At 45.2% G+C, this 21,811-nt stretch overlaps 1 protein-coding gene across 1 annotated transcript; it reads right to left on the bottom strand.

The window, feature by feature from the left end:
• Nucleotides 1-2,771: 2,771 nt before the first annotated feature.
• UBE2QL1 (ubiquitin conjugating enzyme E2 Q family like 1) lies at nucleotides 2,772-20,585 on the bottom strand. Its single transcript, XM_055705982.1, has 3 exons — nucleotides 20,265-20,585; nucleotides 19,005-19,864; nucleotides 2,772-4,097 (listed from the first exon to the last, which is right to left on the bottom strand). The coding sequence occupies exons 2-3, from the start codon at nucleotides 19,833-19,835 to the stop codon at nucleotides 3,966-3,968; spliced, it is 963 nt and encodes a 320-aa protein (XP_055561957.1). The 5' UTR covers nucleotides 19,836-19,864; nucleotides 20,265-20,585; the 3' UTR covers nucleotides 2,772-3,965.
• Nucleotides 20,586-21,811: the final 1,226 nt, after the last annotated feature.

Below are 21,811 nucleotides of genomic sequence, written 5' to 3'. Positions count from 1 at the left end.
GGAATGAAGGGAACATGTTGCCTTTGGGAAAGAAAACAAGGCAAGTTTAAGAGGTCTTTGCTGACTTTTTGATTGTTGAACTTTTATGACCAACTTATAATGACACAGAAATACATTCCCATATAAATAATTTCTTTGTTCTTTGTGGAGATCTTTCAGTGCTCAGGTATTCAAAGACAGCTTTCGTCCCTTACCGTAAGCTTTCCTAGTTCATGCCTGTGTTCAGCCATGGAGCTTTTTTAGTGTTCATGTCCTCCAAAAGGACATATTCTAAAAAAGCCATGAAGTGACTTCCTAATACAACTTCACACCTCCCCAGATGCTAGTTTCAAATTAATCATCTGTTCTGGAGACAGCAGATGGAAAATAATATCCCTGATAAAATGGGTCTAATGAGAGCTGGAGGACCTGTGCTGACTGCTAATTTTACAAGGAGTCCCGAGGAGATTTTTGACTGGTTAAAGGAGAAATATTGATGTTTGCTGTCTGCAAAAATAATCCTCCCACTTAGTTGATATTGAAGAACTTTGACAGATAGGAGACAGATGGGAGACAACTGGCCAATCTATTTTGATTTTGGCCTTCCTCGAGTTCAGGATCTGGGAATGACACTTGGCTTTATTTCTCCGTCACAGAAGTGAGGCGACGGCCTGATTTGAGTGCTATGCCACAGCTCCAAATGTTAACATCCTTCCCCGCTGCTAGGAGGAGGACGGAAGAAAGAAGCAGCACATATCACTTCCCAGGATACCAACAAAAAGGCCACTATCTTATCTTTTCAACTAAAGGTCCCTCAACACAGGCACCAGGAGCAGCTCTGCAATCAGCTCCTGCAGTAGGTCCTACCTAAACGCTGTCCTTCAGCCCTCCTTGTAGCTTTTTCTGGTACTGTCCTCTGCTTTTCTCCCTGGACCCCTTCTTTTCTACCCTTCCACCCTCAGGCCTTTTTTAAACTGTGTTTTAGCTGCCCGGTTCCATCCCCCCTGGACCACACTTCTCCCTCCCTCAGGTCTCGCTCCCTTCCTTCCTCTCACCCACCTTTCCTGTCCCAGTTTTCTCATTTACTTTTTCAGGCCTGTCTGTTGCGGGGAAAGCATAACCTGTCTAGCATACAGCTAGACAAAAGCCATGAACTAATTTCCCCTAAAATAGATCAGCCCCCTTTCTAAATCTCTTAATTAACTATGTTCCCAGCCATCTCCCTTCCTCCCTGGTCAGACGCATAATGCTTCTGTGCTCCCTGCTGTCCTCGTTTTCCTGCATCTCTCCCAGCACAGGCTGCTACTGTTACAAGCCATCATCTCTTCAATAGGAGCAGTCTTATTTTCGGTACAGCAGGAACTTCATCCTGCCCTAGTTCACGCCGTGCACTTTTCCTTCTTTCTTCCTTGCACAATTTGTTGCTGCAGCTTATCGCACACGCTCTGCTCCCTTCCTGCTACAGCTTCAAAGCGCTCCAGGTTTTTTCATGTGCCTCTCCCCCTGCTCCAAGACTCTGAGCGATACAGAGAACCTCCTACAGCCAGAAAGTAACTGTGATTTTTAGTGATGATGTTTGCTGTAACTATTTAAAGCGCACTTAAGAAGACATATAATAAGTAGGTTTGAGGGAAGTGGTAGCAATCCACCCACTACGTTCCTTTTAGCTAACCCTTTAATTAAATATTAAAGATACGGTTCTCAGGAAGACTTAAAATACCCCACTGACAGAAAAAAAGAGACAGGTTAAAAAACAGCAGAAAAAGATATAATCCCCCTCCAAAGACTTACCACACCTTCACACAGCTTTCAAAGTCATTTTACTGTGTTGATGAGAGAAGAGCTTTTCCAAAGCCAAATAACAAACCTTATGCTTTCCAGTGCTAGATCCCTCTATATGTTCTCAGGGAGTACCACTAGGGATTGCAAGTTACCTGATACCTAACTAAATGTACTAGTTTCCTCTTTCATAAAGGATAGCAGGAAAAAAAAATATAAACCTGAGTAAATAAATTACTTGAAATGTTATTCCTCACTCAAAAGACACATTCTGCTGTTGGATGCACAGAATTGATACACTGAGGGAAAAAGTACATACGCACCATTTACAGCATCATCTCCAAGTATAAAGCAGGGTGAGATAGATCACAGCAAGATCTGTGCAGATTTGTGGTACGAAGCATTTCCATTTATAACTGAGATAAGGCACACCAGGTGGGTACCGCAAACAGTTGGAGGAGAAAGAGAAGAGGCAGCTGATGGAGATGAGAAGTGTAAGAAACCAGTTATGTCCACAAAACTGAGTGGCTCTGACCCGCATAACCATTTTAGGGAGAAAAACAATCAAAGCCTCCACTATCTAGCTGACAAGCTGCTACGCTGGCAAAGCATCTACAGATAAACCGAGTGATGTTTTTGCATCAGTACTGCAAGAGGATCTGCTGCTGCTTTGCTTGTGTTTGAACTCCATTGTCCTTCGGTACTCTTTTGTTTTTCTCTGCTGTGTGTAGTTTTAAATCAAACTCCAAACCCCCAAACTCTCTGTATAGTTTCCACTGTTGCTATAATACAAACAGAAACTGGTCAACCACTTTAATTTGGTCTTGTGTTAAGCCATATAATGGAAAGTGTTTTCAAACACAGTTTCCCCCCTCCAAATCAGTCTTACAATCAATACCGTCCTGCTTTCAATTAAAATATCACCACAACAGATATATCTACAAGGCGCCTAGAATCTCACAATAGAAAACCTATTACTTTGAATACAAAATGATTGAATTCCTGAGGCAACAGAAACGATACTGGTGATTTTATTCGGCATGTGTCCAATACGATTTTCCATTCGGAAATCCACATTCTTTAATGCTTTTCTTATACCATTCTAAACATTACCTTCAGCTTTTATGGAGTCCCTTGGAAAGTTTTTTTTCAATTTGTTTACCAGAAAACGTAAATCTTAACGATTAAATAATAGGACATTTATATACATCAGTGGATTTCTCAGATACTGGGCTCTAAGTACATACAATGTCTATTGAGTGAAAATAAAAAAGAAAATTCCAGTCATGCAAATCATCTTACAAACCATGTTCCATTTGACTTGAAAACTTTTACTCTGTTACTGGCATATCATTTTAAAATGAAGCAGATCATTTTAAGGTTGCTTTGTCCTTTTCCATTTGTTTGTTTTGCCATTTGAAAGAACTGACAGGCCACATGCTACTGCAGAAGGTACCGGCAGGGTAATAATGGTTCTGCTACCACCAGCCAACCACTCCAAGCCCTGGTGCAGATGTGTTTAAAAAAACCACCTAACCTTCAGCTAACGGCACTGGTTTATTTCTGAACAGCACATCACAATATCGGCATAGATAGCACATTGTAACTGGTTGGGTGATTCCACTTAATTTTTCAACACTAGGACCTTTCAGCATTTTAATTCTGGTTTCATTTAGGAATTAAAGGTCATATATAGAGCACAATGAGGTCTAAATTTAGTCACAGCAGACCACAGTTCCACATAAAGACAAATCTTCAAGTTATGTTGACCTGCTAGGAGACAAAGATAAACAGCACAGCAAACATGTACCTGCAATGCACTGCTTCCCTATTAAATATTAACTGTTTCATTTACATTTAAATGAACTGAGCAGTAATGGATAGACTTTCCAGTACTGCTGTTTGGTGCTGCTGTCATGGAAAGAAGCTGAAGACAATGTGGGCTGTATGGGGGCAAATGACGCAATCTCAGCATCCGCTCAAGTGACTTCAATGATGAGCATTCTCCAGTCTTGAAATATAATCCTACACAGCATTTTTTTTTCTCTCCCTCTGTAAACACATCTGTTCATAAATAACTTAGATGTCTCCTTGACATTCATGGTATGTAACTGAAGCTGAAGTAGAAAAGGATGGGCGGTGTACAGCACTGAGGAGATGTCACAGTACTTTTGTTCAGCATTTTTGTCAAGTGCAGGTTGCTAACATCAGCCATCAGACACGGGTGGGGTGACCCACCCGTATTTTTCATGGGTCTTCACCAAACTCTTAAATGTTGCTTCAGCTTCCTTTCGACTGAATGACTTTTTTGATTTGCCAGCTTTTCTGCAGATACGGCCCTGCACCAAACAAAAAGAAAACCTTCATTAAACATATGAACATGCAGCTGGAAACCACAGCTTAACTTTTCAACACATCAAGCCGAGACGCATTCACTTACAAGTACCAGAAAGCAGAGTTCCCAAGCTGGGGAAAACAAATGCATTATTAGAGATGATAAAAAATTATATGCAGTAAAGGGGAAAAAAACAACCCACACAGAAAAAAAGACATCTGCCGGGCTGTTTCTTCCCAGCGAGCCCCTGTGTTGGCACGCTGCCCTGCATGCAGCAACCAGCGGCTGCCGCTGCAGCCGCACCACACAGCTCGCCTCCCTCTCTGCTGCGTGGGGACCTCTGCAAGCAAATGAAGGGACCTCTGCCACACATTTGGCACACCTTGTATGGTCAGGGCTGCAGCCCTGAGCAGCCAGGGGCCACAAGAAGCACACCAATATGCCACACACACAGCACCTGGGCATGGCGGGGCACCACTTGCCAATGGCTCCTGGGGACACACGGGTTTTGTGAGCGTCCCCCACAGCCCTTTTCAGCTGCAGGGGAGGAGAGGGCTCCCCAGCCTCCCCAGCTCCTTCTGGTCCCCCAAGGCCAGTGGCTGCAGGTGGAGAAGGCATCTCTGCTGCAAGTGGTATCAAGGCACCAGCTCAGGGCTGGGGAAACAGAAACAGGAGGTTTCAAACCAGTTTTGATACCACACATAATATAATCCAAGGTGCTCAGTACTACGGAGCCAACTACCTTGGAGAACCATCACAAAATCTGTGTGCTATGTCTCAGGGTTACCTGCATCTCATACAACGCTCCCCCCCCCCCCGCCCCCAACACAGAATGTCACTAAAAATTACATCCATCCAACAAAACACTCTCCGTTCTTCTTATCTGACCCATGAGAAGTTAACAGTTCTGGCATTTCTCAAAAGCAGGAGCACCTTAAAAACAACTTGCTTCCAACCTACGTAAAAAATTCTCGGCTATCACCACTTCGTGACAAGTCTGATAATAAATGAAAACATACACATTTAAACATACTGCATCTTTATTACTTTGCAATTAAACACTATCTCTAAATGCATGGCAGTATATAATTTCAAATACTTGTTTTGCAACAGAGATATTTACTGAGTTATTAATAGCTTACTTCACTTTTCACATTGGTCCATGTCAATTACCAACTAACAGACACGAGAAAGATTTATTACACTCTACAACAATAATACCCTTCAAAGTATTGACGCCAATTGGATTTGTCACAGAACAGAAGTTTAATTATTAAAGTCACAAGTCTAATAATTTTATAACTGTTTGATAGACTGCACTGAAAGCCTTTTTTAGAATAAATGGTATTTGATGAGTGGATACCATACTACAGTGTTACAATTATTAAGAACCAAGTTAGTGTGTTCTCCTTTTTTCCATTCTTTTCCTCAAAATGATGCATCAGGCTGCATCTTTTGCCCCCCATATTTTACTGTCAATTTGGAATTTAAATCAAAATTTGTCATTCATAATCTCATGCAACAAATAATACTGAGACAATAGTCAGGTATATGGAGGGGGAAAAAAGAAGAAAAAAAGAAAACAAACTGTCCTCGGAGTATCAAAGTTATTTTTACAGACTAAAATGAGTAAGATCAGTCTGCCACGTGGACAAATCATTTCACTATAGAAAGCTGTCACAGTATTGCACAGATACGCTTTTGTGTTCAGCTTCACTCCTATTACTACAAAACTATGGACATGTGACAAAAAAAGCTGTTTCCTACTCCTGTTCTAACAAGTCATTTTTCTGTGCAGTTTGACTTCTCTTTTAGAGCCTACCTTAACTAAAGATTAGAAACAGCCTCTAATTCCCACCTCGATTTATCCACAGCCAATTTATACCCACTAGGTTTTCACAAGAATAGCTATTTTACCTTTTGATGCTTTTCCATGCCTTTCCCTAGTCACCATTTACAGACTAGCAATGTATTTCCTCTTTAAATACCCCCTGATCAACTAAACAGCAAGACACCTTCCCCATCTCCATACTAATCTGGCAATTAATATATCCCAAATAAGGATGATGAATGGTACTTGATTTAACACCGCTAATAAATTCTCTCAGAAAATGTTCCTTTTTAGTTATGACAAAAGGAATAATAAAACTAGCTAACATTTTTCCAAAACCTCACTGACTAATTATCTTGCATCTCCTGCAGGAGTATTTTTGTTGTTACAAAACATGTTTTCCACTTTCTTCTTAATCCGAGCCTTTGTTGGAAGCATACTTAGAGAAACACAGGAAAAGATAAAGCAACAGAAGATGAAATCAGTAGAGAAAATGCTGTATTCAAAAGCTCACCAATGCAATACTTCTGAAAGTAAATATAAACTTACTCTACTACTAAATTTCTGGATTAGGTCCATTTGCCATCTCTTGTCTTACACGTTATTTTTTATCAGTTAAGGCTTTGATACCTTTTTGAATTTCATGCATAGCGCCTAGCACAGTATGATCCACATCTTCCTCAGCTTTATGAAGGTATTAATACTAATCTGTACCTAGAAATAGGATCTTTGTATGGAGAACAGCTATCGCTTATGTTCAGTGTCAGCTGCATATTGCTTTCAAACAAGGAAAAGTAGGAATCCTTCCGTGTTGAAATAACACAATTAATATCATTACATCATCTAAAATGTTTCTGGAGCCACAGCAGATGAAATGAGCATCTTTCTGTGAGTTTTTTTCTCATAATTCTTTGTTATTAATGTAACGGATCATTAAATCCACTTCCATTCTGGCACCATATGCAGGCTGTATGTAAACTGCATCATCAAAGATCAGCTAATTCTACCCCACTGTAGCCCATGTATTTCTATGTTTATACAGAAACCATGGGTGGCATGGTTAGCACTGTCTCTTATTAACCAATATCCTGCCAGGTGTTTATAATTTGGATAAAATTTAACCTTGTGGACTGAAAGTTACCCTTTTTGGTGCCTCAAGTAAACCTGATGTAAAAGAAAGGAGGGTGGAATTTCAGTCAACCAGTTCAGATGCTTTTGAGCCTATACTCGGGTGTGTCTACCATCTTCATGATTTTTAGCTTTTTGCCATTCCCACAAAGCTCTTCCCAAGTTCAACTGAAAAATGGCATTTTGGACCCAAGTGTCAAATGTTTTAGCAGGCACCGTTACCAGCTCTAACTACAGTTTATTTTCAGACTGCTACTTAAACATGCAGTCATTTTAACTCTGGTCAGAAGACTATGAACTGCTGCATTCTGTGATAAACATGGTAAATACAGTATGTAAATATGGTGCTAACCATAGGTCGACTGCGCACAACTATATTTTGACCAATCTCTAAACTACGCGTGTCACTACTGCCATGGTAAGGAATACGGGTCATTTGCATGGCCAGTGTTTTGATGTGTCCAGCACCGAATCAAGAAAAGGTATCAAACCGATACCTGAACAAGATCAAGATACTCCACAAAAGCTTAAAACCAACAGAGATAACCCAAGAAAGCCTTGCATAAATATATTAATGTCAATTTACCTCTGAGAAGTCACACCAGCAGCTTATTTAAATACTTCCAATATTTTCACTCACAGAGTACTTTTCATAAAGCGATAACTGAAAATTAAAATAAAGAGTTGGAGAGAACATTTCAGATTCTGCCATCTGCTGTGACTTCATGTACTTATCAAATGTAATTTTAACAAGCTAGAAACATATGAAAGGTGAAAGTAATGTCACAGCATCCGACTGATTTACACAACGATGCTGAAATGCAGGGGGACAGGTACTGCACTCAGCTTCCTCACTCACTGGTGCTCCTATTGCGCCCAGTTTGCATGGCACAGTAAGCAACTGCATGCCACTCATCTACTCTTTGCCTAATGGGTTTGAACAAACAGCTGATAAGGATCCAGTCTATAACTGGTAATTGCCAAAAGAAAGATCTCCTGGAGCACCACCTACTGCGGGTAGCCTTCTCAGGGCCATGGCCATACCCAGGGACCGCTCCCCACCGTCACGTTCAGCAAAAAACCTGGGGTAAATCTCACATGATTTGGCACCCACCTTTACAGACCAGTGTGAGCAAATCTGGGAGCTTTTCTACTTCTCAGCGATGCCGCAGCAGTCCCCATGTTTTTTTACAATCATGAACCCATCAGCATGTCCTCCCTTTGAGGACACTATGTGACACTGAAGCACATCCTCAAAAACATTCAACTCGACATCTAGCAGCTCTTGAAAGTCCTTCAGCGTCATTATCAGCAATGTACCATATCTCTTCTTCCCCAACACCACCACATCACAAAGTGGTCTGAGACAAGAGTTATGTCCTCTACAGAGATACCAAATACGAAGCCTGAAACTCTTTAGCCCTGTAATCCCACTACAGCCATGTATCTGCCCACGTCTGGCCTGTGTGTCATGAGAAACAGTCCTGACATTTCTTCTGGTATTTCCAGAATCAGGATGGCCTCAAGGGGATTTCTTTGGCACAGGAAGGGCTTTATCTCTTGTCAAACCAACTATAGTAGCTCCCAGGTCAAAACCCAGCAGTGCTGGCACAGCACACAGCATCAGTTGTGCTTCCACGTCCTATCACTTTTGGCACTACCTGGCAGGACAGGACCATGTAACAGTGGCCAGCCTCTCACAGGATCATGCAGTCACCCAAGTGCTGCCTGGAAAGGACCTACAGAGGTCTCCAAGTCCAACTTAGACACCTGGAGCTGAGCTGCTGACACAGGTCAGTAGTAGCACTGCGAAGCCAGGTCCTGAATCCTTCAAGGTTGTGCTCAGTCCTGATGCAAGTGCCTGTGTTACTAGGTCCCAAATTTTCAGAGATTTATTTTATGCAGTCATCAGCCCTTACAGGACTCTGTTTTATTCTGGGAACAGCATAAGGCCCTGTGCTACGCATCCTTGACCTACCACAGCAACCCCTTCAGGCACATCCAGATATTTTTTTCCTGGACTGGTTAACCAAAAGTTGTATCCATTGCAAACAGGACCCAGCTAACAGACTTGGAAGCAGGCAAGGCCTCACGTTATTAGTGCTGGTCTTGACCCAAACGCCTCAGCCTTGCATTCCTTTCATTAATCCTGGATATGCAAATAACTCAAGGTTGGTCTTCCAAGGGCAAATCATACCTGCCTTCCACACATGCGACTAAATGTGGCCCATCATTTAAGCCAGCATAAGGATGCACGGCTACATTTTCATTTTCTCCCTTCATCTCTTAAGAGACCTCTATGGCAGGCTCTAGCGACCCACTTCTACGTAAACGTCAAGAGACAGAAAACAAGCAAAGGTTTAGAGAGGTACAACACAAAAGACTAGGAAGTCACTGTGCCACATGCTGCAGCTGTAGTGATCTCTCCCAAGGACAGGAAGGAGACCCACAAGGACATGCCCATTTTCCAAGTCTGTTGTCCCAGGCTTCTCCGTGGATGATGCAAAAATTGTGGGTTTTCTAAGAGCTGGAGCACACTATGAGTCTCCAGCATGTAATGTTCCACTAACGTGCCAGTGACTAACGGCTTCGGGCCTCCACTGTTCAAAGTCACGTACTATGCAAACATAATCAAATCTTTTCTGGTAAGTAACAGAAGAATACAGTGTTTAAGCCTGAACCGGCCTTACGCTAGAATATTTAAACAAGTTTTCAGAGAAAAATATTTCCACTGGCTTTATGGAAGCAATCAAAAGTCGAGTAATGCTGAAGTGAGCGACTGTCATGCTCTCAGTGCAATGATTGCAATGTGTCACAACATCACTGTTACAGTGCAATATACACAGCCTCTCCTCCCAATTACATGGTTTATAATTTTTTTCCTTCATGTACTGATGAGGCACAGTTAAATCATGTCTCAAAAACTGCACACAATTTATATTGCACTATATATAATTATTAGCTATAGCTAAAACAAAGCAGTATAGATAATGATGCAGACAAATACTGCTAATGTTGCAGCATAAGTGAATTAAAAATGGGATGTTTTCCTGCAAATGTGTAATTTCTGAAGCAGTATTTCCACGCCTTTTTTGGTCTCCTTTTTAAGAATAATCCACACAAAGAAGTGAAAACTCAGCAAGTTCTGGCTTTAAAGTATCCTATAAATTGCTCCTTCTGGGAGTGTGACTGTTCTTTGCCCAGGATCTGAGTTCCAGCTGAGTAATTATTAATGTTCGCTCATCTGTGTGCAGCCTGGTGAAAGTAGCTCTTAATCAATACACACCTGCAGCCCCAATCCCTGTTTGACAGTTGCAGAGCACTGCGCTGCTCTTCCTCCCCTTTCTCTAAAGTCAGCACAGAGTCAGCAGCACAATTTCAGTACAGACAAGGGTTAAGAATCTCCCTTACTGCATATTACAGGTGGGACAAACTTGGCCTTGCCGAAAGAACAAGAAAATTTTGGCAGCCGACCACATTCTTGGAAGGTGCCTCTAGCATCTCCAGGGAAAAAGGTGCCATCTTACAACACGGTGGGCTTCTGTCAAAAGAGGTCGTCCCTGTTCCCTGCCATCAAACGGGCACCTGCTAGTCTAGATGACAAAGGGAAAACTGTTTTCTTTCAGTCTTCTGCTGAGCATCCTGGACTACCTGTCTGTGGAACCAGGTATCAGCAGAGTTACTGAGGACAAGTCCAGGTGAACAGGCTGCGAGCATGACAGCCCCTCTTTGCATCAGCCCACAGGTCCTCCACATCACGAACCTGAAGTTATCAAAGCTAAAGACACCCACAGCTGTAAAGCCAACCAAAACAAACAATCTGGTGTGAAGGGTTGTAAAGACAAAGGAGCCAGAACCCCAACAACGTCTATCACCACATTTCCCAAAGTTTCACCATACTAAAAAAACCCCGATGAGTAAAAAGCAGACCTACCTCTGGGCACACTTTCATCAAGCTAAGACCAAATTTGGCAGGATTAGAGTCACAACCCAATGCGCTTTTCCCCCTCCTATTTACACAAATGCGTCAGCCTCTTGAGTATGATATGTTTCATACTGATGCACACAGACACCTACTCACAGAGCCCCCACTTCTGAGTGCTTTCAGTACGTATCCTCAAACAACCTTTGGAAAGAGGATTATCTATGCTTCACAGGTAGGACAGACAAATAAAGTGAAATTATATGACTTGCCCATGACTGCACCTGAAGTCAGTGGCAAAACCTGGAAGCTAAACTCAGATCACCTCCCCTCAGCCTAAGTGCTCTAACTGTGAAATGTCCTCCTCCCCCCAAATAATTATAGAACACTTCAATACTAGGTATATTTTAACAGAAATAATCTTGTGAAATTTATAGAAAATTTGACATTTATAGAAATTCATAGAGAATTTGAAAAATCAGTAACATCAATTTCTTCTGCTTTGTGATGCTGTAGGTTTTTTTATGGACATGTTGGTATGGAAATAAGCCCTACACTTTTTAGGGCAGCTGGGGGTTTGTTACCATTTGTAACACACACCTATAAACAGGAGATATACTTGGTCATTCCACAGCTCATAAAGCCTGACCACGAGAAGCATCTGAGTTCCAGGCCATGTCATAACACAACCTTACTCTTCCTTCCTCAGGTTTATTTTCACTTGTCTTTGAATGCAGATTTGAGACTGTGACCGACTTGTAACTCTTATCAAGGAGTCACTGCAGAGGTTCCAGGGGTTTTGGAGAGCCTGCACACAAAAGGATTAAATCAATGAGGATCATAGATTCTAACAACACATATGAAATCATGAAGCAGATAAAAAAAACATTTTCCAAGGACAAGCTCTGCACGTGCACGAGGCAGGCACACATTTGCCACACATGGCTGAGTACAGGCACACCTGATGTCAAACTCCTCAGTTTGACTTTTAACTGCAACGGGCCAAATCAGACTGGCACCTTGTTCCTGTTTCAGAAAGGGAATCACCTGAACGCCTTAAGTGTGGTGCCCACCTCCCTGTTTTGTGCAGATCAATAAGGACTGCAAATCCATTTTCATCAAAACACACTTACGCTTCTCCTCAGCTTATGCTCTTCCGATTCCCAGTGCACTGCTGGTTTCACTGCCAGCCAGGTTAAAGAACAGTATCATGTCCTTCCCATGCAGCTTGTCCTGCAACCTCCAGGATGCACTCAATGACCGCTGTTTCCAGCCGGAGTTAAAGACCAACGCTGTGGAGCACTCAGCACCCTCTATAAATGGCTCTGTGGAGTACAACTCAGACCAGCCACACGCTTTTCAAAAATACAGTGATGTTCAGGAGGAACCTGGTATTCCATTTATAAGTGAGACAACTGGATCTTGCGCACATTAAATTTAAGACATATTTTGAGCTTAACCACTGAAGTTCCCCCTGTCTAAGCGCAGAGTAATTGCACCCAGCAATTCTCTTATCCTCCCACCTCCCTTTGCACCTAATGTCAGCATTGCCTTTTTTGACAGTTACAGAAGAAGATACTTCGTAAACTGGAAGCTGCATGTGAAGGACTGAATACATCAAGGAAAAGAAGAGATCTTCACTGACTATCAACTCAAAGGAGCTTAGAAGGGAAAAAGAAACACAGCTAATATTACGTTACTTAACCAACATCCCACCCTGTGAGAGTGGATGCCCACTCAGAAGACATGCCTCAGATTGCAAGTGGCAATAAGACTCCCACAATACAAGGACCAGAATTACTGTGGAGTTACATATCTTTGATCTGGAAGCCTCTGGTCATGCACGGAAATCCCTGGGTATTATGTAGATGCTAGGAAATCTGTCTATTTTCAAGGTTACCCTGTGTAAGGAAGAGTAAATCTTCCTCACAATAGAAAGTGGGTTATTTAGGTTACTCCTCCAGGAGGAGGACACAACACAACCCCTCGGGACCAAGCTTTCTGCATTTGAAAAAATACAGCTCTTCGGCAAAATATCTGACAAAACACCCAAATACTACACACGTCTCTCTAGCGAACACTTTCACTGAAGAAAATGAGGACTTCTTTTATAAGTCAGGGAAGAAGAATTTTGCTCTTCTGAGCAAATGATTTTTTTTCATGATGCAAAGCAGCAATTCTTTTAAATTCTTATTTAGGAGATCAGCCAAGTATTGCCAGGAAGAATTAGTTCTACTTGCCATAACAGCATGTTTTAAAATAAGCAGTTTGTTTCAATTTAGTGATTTAACTTATTTGATGACTATTTTAACAATAAGGATGATAGCTTAAAGTATTTTAAAATGTTCCTTTTTATGCTTTGAAGGGGTAAAATGTATATTATGTTCTCCCTGCTTTTTGAAAGAATTAAAACAGCCTCCTACTTCAATGAGTTGGAATCCCTGTGTCTTCATTCCTCTCAGCAGAATATATTTGCATAATAATAATGGATAGTCAGAACAGCAATATATCAGAGGACACATGAACAATATTTTTTCCAGCCCATTCATCAGTCCCAGCATCTCAACATAGCAAATATGTATGCTCCCACTTAAACTTCCAGCCTAGCATTTATACCTTTTCATGGGGAACAAGCCCCATAACACACTCTTTGTCTCCTCTGTAATCTTTGTATATGAATCAATGTGCTTTTCAACCACAGACCTAAAGCAACATTTCTTCCTTTGACAATAACTGACATCATTTGCTCGGGCAACTAATAGAAAGCAAAAAGCCAGTTTTATTTTGTAAGGCCCTAATATGATACAATGGCTCCAAATAATTCAGAAACCACTGTGTTCTCTATATCTTTCCCCAGCCTTTGAGATTAGCTGATTTATTCACGGCCACAGTCCTCAAACCCAGCATCTGGAGTATGAAAACCCATGGATTTGCAATTAATTTCTGCTATGCATATCTGAAAGACCTGGAGTCTGCTGACCTCCTGGACACCATGCAAGTCCCATCTGCTATCTGCTCACTCATACTTTTGTTTGAAAGGATGAAGAGGGAGTAATTTAGATTCTGATTAACAGCTACCTTCTGTATCTGTTTTTCATAAAATAAGCCTATTTCTCCTGTTTCAATCTGGTAGAAGTCAGATGGGACACTCATATTTTTAAAATGGAAGGACAAATTAATCCAATAGTCACACTAGGCACATAGCTCTTGAAGTAAACTAATGATTTTCCACTGAGGTATTTCTAACATTACAACACAAGGGATGAAAGTACTATACACCAAAAAACTTTATTTAAATTCAGGGAATTTTCCAACAGAAAATGAAATCTTAATTACAGATTATATTTTGATTTTGATTTAAAGCATCATACAGAAGCCCACCACAAGAATACTCATAACTAGGGGTTCCCTATTCCTATTTTAGTATGTCCTGACAAATTTTTTTATGCTCTTTCTATTCATGGGAATGGTAAGGGAGTATTTTCCTCAAAAAGGAAGAACTTTTTCCATGACATATTCTGCAGTCACCAGTTACCTGACAGCTGTCTTTGGCGGGCAGTCCTGTCCCCAGCATCCACCGAGAGTCAACAAGTGACTTGTAAAAAAGAGGACACAGCAGCTACTGGTGAGCACTGCTGGAAGTCCTCAAGGCATCAGGTGCAGCTTCAAAAAAAAATAAAATTAAAAAATCCGGATGCATTATTTGGACACCAGCATAGGTAAGATTTGTCCTCTTAAACTTCTACAAAACTAGTGTCAAATCATTCCTCTCCAGTGAGAAACAACGTATCTATTAGAGGACACAAAATCTCCTCCCACTTTTGGGCAAAGTCTGCTCTTTTTCATTCGGCACAGTATTATCCGCTGTGTTTTCAAAGGAGAGAGATGACTGCTCCCTGAAACACAGGCGCTGGGCTCAGCCGTGTGTGTCGCTCAAGGAGAGCCATGACAAACCTCCCGCTGCTTCACCTCTCTCCTACGACCAGCACTGTTCCTTCTTCCTTCCTTCAGTTATTAATATTATCATGACAATGGCACTGTACCAGGATGTGGAGAGCAACAGGCTCATTTTCAGATCTCTCTCTTAAATTATCAATAAATTATTTTAAGGGTGCTGCTAAGAAGGAAGAACACTTAACGGGCCACTTCCACATCCCAGACAGAGCCAGACAGACATGGGAGGCTCTGCCTAGACAAGCATGTTGAACAGTTGCCTCCAGGACAACAAACAACTGGTATTTAAATTATTTTGTTAGCATCACCCCACCTCCTTGGCTGACACTCCAGCTCCGTCGCGTCTCACAGCTACCATTTCATCGGCTTGGCAGGGCCAAGCATTTCACCCATGACGACGGGAGCCAGCGAGCAGCTGACTGACCGTGCAGGAAGCAAGGACAAAGTCATCCTCTTAAAACTAAGGCTACAGTTGAGCTAAGGACAACACCAAGTTTTTTAAAATAAGATTCCGGATCTCAAACAGTAAACAAACTTAGGCCTTTGATGTACTGAAAATTCCCCTCAAGATACTGACTAGAGCTGTGTGAATAATTGATTTTCTCAGCTGAATAGCTGAAGCAACCAACCAAACAAACCCCAACTTGTTTGTTAATTAACTTTTTTTTTCCTTGAAAACTGAAATAAAAAAAAAGAAAGCGTAGTTTGGGACTGTTGAATTGTTTCATTCAAACAGAAGTTCTCTTTCTTCCATTTTAAACCTTTTTTTTCCAGACAAAAAATGTCTGAAAATGCCATACTTGGATTCATGATAGGAAGCAAGGGTATGCATCCCATAAGGTGGGACATCTCTAAAGCAAGGTCACCTGAGGCGTATGGTTCCTGCTTGGTGAAACCTGGAGAAACAGCCACCCTGCTTTAAAATCCAGTCCCTGCTCAGGTTTGGGAACCTGGACCCAGGTCTCCCCACATACAAGGGCAATGCTGACAAGGAACCAAAAAGTGCTACCTTTCAATTTCTGCGTTGCACGCTAACATCTCCTTATGGATGTAATTCCTGAGTGAAATGTTCTACCTTGAGAGACGTCAGAACGACTTCTCAATTTTTCTTTTACTCTGCTAAAAGGTCTGTGAAATCCTTTGAAAAAAATCTGAATTTGCCAAGAAATCTGACTGCCCAAAAATGTATTTTCAGTGTTAGTTTTGTCTGCTTTTTGATTGCTTCATCAAAAAAGGTCACATAGGTTCATAGGGTACTATTAGCTCTGACAAAACAACAGACCAAGAGCTATGTTTCTCTCCGAAGAACCAGCAGAGAACAGCAGTGTTACAGCTACCACAGCAAACGGGACTGATAAAAACCATTGAATTAAATCAGCCACCTCAGTTTTATCACTCGAAGTGCCAAGAGGAGGAACGTACGCTGGCGGGAAGCTCAGCCCTGCCCACTCATACACCACCGAGCCCACGCTGGTGAGGTGCGCTTTCAGATGAGTCACTGGCTTATTCAGAACGATTTCATGCCAAATCACGGTGCTGCACGATGGTGATGCTTCTCTGGAAGGTCCCATTTACCCACCGGTGCCGGCAGCGCCACATCTCCCACTTGGCCTCGTGGCTGCCGCCATTTGCTCGTGCAGGGTCGTTTTGAGGCTGTGCAAGCCGGACCTCACCCTTCCATCCTTCCTGATTAATAGCAAGCATGCTGAATATTTCATGCTGTTGCAGGGTGCAGGCTGCTTACAGAAATTATACAATTAACCTGGAGTAAGCCATCGTTGTTTGTTCAGGACGGCTCCTCGCAGGCACTGAGGCTACCCACAGCATGGCCAAGTTACCCAAAACCAGCCCTGCAGATCTGGGCAATGCTGCACCTCGGTGCTCAGTGTTCGACGGCAGTTTTCATTTAAAAAAATAAAAATGATCAAAAGTAGATTACCTGTAAAATAGGGGAGTGCCTGTCATATCCTGAGCCCTATTATGCAATGGAGTGGAGATTACATAACGAGGGGAGTGCGATTACAGGAGCGTGGCTCCTGTGATGCCGAGCCCGGCTGCGATGACAGGCTGGCAGCCCATCACAGTCTACACCTCTGCAACCAAGAAATTACACTTATTGTCAGTACCACCTATTAACCTTTCCACTTGGAGTGAATGATCCAAGATGTTGAAACGTACACGCAACGCCTATTTAACTACTAAATTACTGGCAGCAATTTATTCCAGCTTTTTTTTCCTCTCGCACGGATTATCTTTTTTTTATAATTAACTTTGTAAACTTCTGAAAGAATGTTATTGAAATGCCTGCATTTTAAATGTATTTATTAATGATGCACACATAAACACTCTTATCAGAAATTACTACCACTTTCTGGAAATCTCTTAAGTGGTTTCGGGAAAAAAACTGTCAGATTATATAGCTTAATATTCATTGCTAATAAAACAATTTAGTGGTTTTCTTCACTGAGCTGTTTCATGATCCCAGTAAAACTTAATTTAACCCTTTTACATTCAACATTCAATACTGCAGAAAGATGCTGAATTCTTAAGAAAATTGAGAGAATTTAGCATTGTCCTTCTAAATTCCTGTTTAAAATAATGAGAACTATGATCTCTATTTAAAAAGAGATGGATTAACAAATAGTGAGATGCAGCAAGAGTAGCTACATAACTCCAACATACCCTGGGCTCAATGTAAAGTAAGCCTTTTTTTTTTTCTTTTTCTGGTACATTTTTTTTTTTTTATACCCCAAGGTGACCTAGGAAACTTGACCTCTTCAAACAAAGTGCAGAGAAAAATACTACCTGATTAAAAAAAAAGGGAGCAGTAGCCCAAATCAAACTGAGAAAAAGGAGGAAAACCCACTTACAAAAGAGTCCATTAAATAATAAAAATTAATTTTCAGTCTTAAGAGAAACCAAGACTTTACTTCTGCTCATGCAAGCAGTTCCATGGAGGCAAACAGGAGTAACCTCCTTTTTAAACCAACAGAACGTATGTTATTATTTACTCTTCCTCCCCTCCTCCTTGCCAAGATATGAATTCAAGTTACCTAGCATCATTTACTGACAGATGTGGAGCTGTGCATGTCCCCTGGGTTCAAGGGCATTCATGAAGTGAACAGGAAAATCACCCTGTCCACTACAATAACCATAAAGGACTGGCTACAAGTTTCACGGCAGTATTTACCCATTTATTAAAAACCGCTTATTAAATACTTCTCTTCTAAGGATACTCTGCAGGAGAGAAAGGGAAAAAAACAAAACAAAACAAAAAAATCCATAAACCACATTGACTCAGCTCAGGCGAGATCCTCTGCCAGGGGCACCATGCACCTCCTCCGGAGAGGAGAGCTGGCAGGAACCGTCTGGCCGCTGCAGCTGCAGCACGTACCCGAAATTATGTGTTCCTTTCAGGCAGGGAGATTCTAAAGCGGCACAACTTTGCTGGCAGCTCACGCAGCAATTCCAAGCGTGACCCTGTGCTGCACCTCTGCCCTGTGTGCCAAACCCCAGGCCCAGGGTGGCCTCTCCTCCCCCCCACCCCCTGAGGGATGCTGTGCAGGACAGCACCAGACAAAGACCCGGGGGCAGCAGCTCCAGCATCGCGCCCTGCACCAGAGGCAGCACTTCATGCAGGAGACCAGCAAGTATGGCTGACGCGCTGGTGAAGGGCAGGAGGCGGAGGACCTGAACCCCAAACCCCTCTGGAGCCTGAAGAGCCCTTTTCACTTTGTGGTGAGGGAGGTGGCCCTCGGGGGCAACGAGAGTGACATCCTGGCACCGCACACAACAAAAGACACGCAGGAGACTGCGATGGATGCTTGTGCTCCCTGCCCCTCCACGCTGCCCCGTACCTCCACCGCACCTGCCCGAGACGGGCAAAACACGTGTGTCCCTGCCTCCTTCCCACCAGCCACGCCGGGTCCTCGGCGGACACCCGTCCCCCAGGCCCGGCCAAGGTCGGCCACAGGCGGGGCCTGACCCACCGCCCTATGGGGTTCCCATCCAAGTAGGCGCGCAGGCACATAGCCCCCTGCCCCACGCACGCAGAGCGGAGCCCACCGACCCCCTACCTGCCCCTTGACCAAGCTGGCCGCAAACTGCCTCATGACGGCCTCCACGGTGTAGGCGCTGGACCAGCCGCGGGGGGTGAGCAGCTCCATGCAGATGGCTCCGCCGTCCAGGACGTAGCCGTTCTCCAGGCGGGGGCTGAGCACCCTCATGAAGGGCGGCGAGAAGGGGAAGTTGTCGGGGAAGGTGAGGTTGAGCAGGATGTACTCCGTGTTGGTCTCCTTCATGTCCTGCCACAGCACCGAGTCCTTGTCCACCTGGTGTAGCTTCACGTTCCAGTCGAAGAGGCTCTCGTCCACCAGCTCCACCGAGATGAAGCGGTCGCTGAGCCGCGCGATGTCCTGCAGCTCCTTCATCAGCCGCCGGGTCCGCACCTGCGTGCAGTGCTGCTGCCGGCCCGCGGGCGCCAGCGGCCCCGACCCCGACGGCAGCGGCACCAGCGGCGCCGGCCCCGACCCGCACCCGGAGCCGGGGCCGGGGCCGGGCCGCTGCGCCGCCTCCTTACCGGCGCCGGGTTCCCTGGCCGCCTCCCGCGGCTTCTCCCTGCCGCCGCCCGAGCGCGGCTGCGAGGGCTGCTTGGAGAGCTCCGGCGCCTTCTTGTTCTTGTGGCCCCCGGGGCTGCTCTCGCTGCTGCTGCTGCTGCTGCAGCCGCCGCCGCCCCCGGGGGGGGCCTGCGGCTGCGGCTTGTTGCTGCTGTTCTTCTGGTTGCCCCTGCCCCTGAGCGAGGAGCCCTGCTGGCTGCTGCTGCGGTGGTGGTGGTGGTGGTGCTTGGGGTCCTCCGTGTCCCGGTTGTGCAGCCGGATCAGCCCGATTTTCCGCAGCAGAGTGGCCATGTTGTGCGCGGCTCCGCTCTCCCTCTCGCCTTTATGGGTCGGTGGGGTTTTATTATTATTATTAATTTAAAGCCCTGCTCAGCGGATTTGCTGCTCGCGGGGGAGGGGGGCACGGCGCTGGGCGGGCGGGGAGGCCGCTGCCGCGGGGAGGGTGTGCGGCCGCCGGCCGCCGTTCAAACGCCTCCCCTCGCTACGGCTGCTGCGGGCAGCATTGCAGCAGCGGGGCTGCTCCCAGGGACATCACGGCCCCGCTGCCGTGGCCATGATCCCGTGAAAAGGAGAAGAGGAAAAAAGACACCCCCAAAAAAGAGGGAGAGAGATTAAAAAGGAGGGAGAAGAAACCCCAAACCACCCGCAAGGGAGAGCCCCCCTCCCCCCCCACGCACAGCGGGCGAAATCGCCTGCGCTGCAGATGGCTTCTCCCAGCACCTTCGGCTCGCAGCCGGCCGAGCCAATCCCCGGCGGCTCCCCGGCGGGCCGGTCCCCGCGCCGCGCCGGGCGCCTCCCCCGGGAGGGGGGTGGGGGGGGAGGCCGGCGGCACCCCCTGGCTCCGCGCTCGCCCGCAGCGGCGGAGCGCGCTCCGGCCCTTTGTTCGGCGCCGCCGGCGGGGGGAGAGGGGCCGCTCGGGGAAGCCCTGCCGCAGCCGCCGCGCCGCGCACCCCGCGCTGCCTACGCGCCTGGCGGCACCGCCGCTGCGGGCCTCGGCGGGGCGGGGGCGGGGCGGCAGGCGGCGGGGCCCCGACCGGCCCGGCCCGGCCCGGCCCGGCCCGGCCCGGTCCGCAGCGCCGCCGCCCGGCCGCGCCGCGCCGTCCGCTCCGCTGCGCTCCGCCCCGCGCTGCGGCAGCACGGGCAGCGCGGCCCCGCCGGCCGGGCGGGCCGGGGGCGGCGGAGCGGCGGCCGCGGGTGGCGGGCTGGGGCGCGGTAGCCACGGCCCGGGGGCAGGTCCGCAGGTGTGGGGGGAGGTGTGGCACCCCTGCGGGTCTGTACGCGGGTGTCGTCGCTCCCAGGGCCAGGAGATTGCACGCCGTCAGGGTTTAGTGCCCATGTGTAGGGCACACATGTAATGCAGATACACGGAAACTGTGTGGTCGTGTGTAGGGACATAATTGCTTTTAAATGCGTCTCTGTGAATGTGTTTACTGTGTGTACATCTACCCACCTAGACAGATAATCGCATATATAAAGCATATACCTATAAAAATCGATACATAAATGTGGATGAAAAATAGATACAAATACAGATGTGTGCGTGTGTGTGTGTGTGCGCGTATTTCTGCATTTTTTTGTGTCAGGGAATGATGTGACAATCTTGTTTCTTCAGCACAGCAGGTATGCATATTCCACCCCTCTTACACCTGCTCACCTCCACACCGGGTATGTCCATCCTCCTGGGACTCTGTAGTACAGGGAGGAAAAGCTGATTTCGAAAATCTCGGTCCCCACAGACTTTCTTGCCTTCAGAGACCGAAAAAGGAAAAAAAAAACCCTACAAAAACCCCCAAATGCTTTGAACGAGGGAGTAGTGAAGGCAAGGCCCAAAGCATGATGACATCTGTTCTGCAGAGGACATAAAGCAATGGGCAGTGTGTGCATATAGCAGCATTATATTCCCTAACACCTTTCCAAAGCAAACACCCCCCTTGCCAGCAGCATGCTAAAATACTGTCTGCTGTGATTTTGAAGAGCGGCCTATGCTGGGAAAGGGATGCTGTGCTGCTGTAAAGATCTCCAGAGAAAAACGGCTGAGTTTCTTGAAAGCTATCTGCAAGGCACTTTATGTTTTCGTCAAAACTGGGCAACTGACTCACTTCCAAAAAAATACTGGGGTCAGTTCACTTTTCAGCTTGTTTTTCCCTTTCATCTTCCTGTTACTTGAATCACTCCACTTTTACCAACAGGTCCATGTTTGGGAGGTGACCATTTGCCTGCGACCATTATATCAAACTGGACAGTGTGAAATGTAGCCTCTTTGCCAG

The sequence above is a fragment of the Falco cherrug genome, chromosome 3, assembly GCF_023634085.1.
Source record: "Falco cherrug isolate bFalChe1 chromosome 3, bFalChe1.pri, whole genome shotgun sequence".
In the NCBI taxonomy this organism is placed as follows: domain Eukaryota; kingdom Metazoa; phylum Chordata; class Aves; order Falconiformes; family Falconidae; genus Falco; species Falco cherrug.
This window is presented reverse-complemented; position numbering and strand designations above follow the sequence as displayed.

What these genes read in the sequence shown, in the direction of transcription:
- UBE2QL1 (XM_055705982.1), bottom strand. Translation starts at nt 19,835, where the DNA reads ATGGCCACTCTGCTGCGGAAAATCGGGCTGATCCGGCTGCACAACCGG. An exon ending in CCAGCTTGGTCAAGGGGCAG is followed by an intron (nt 4,098 to 19,004) that starts GTAGGGGGTCGG and finishes TGTTTGGTGCAG; the next exon opens with GGCCGTATCTGCAGAAAAGC.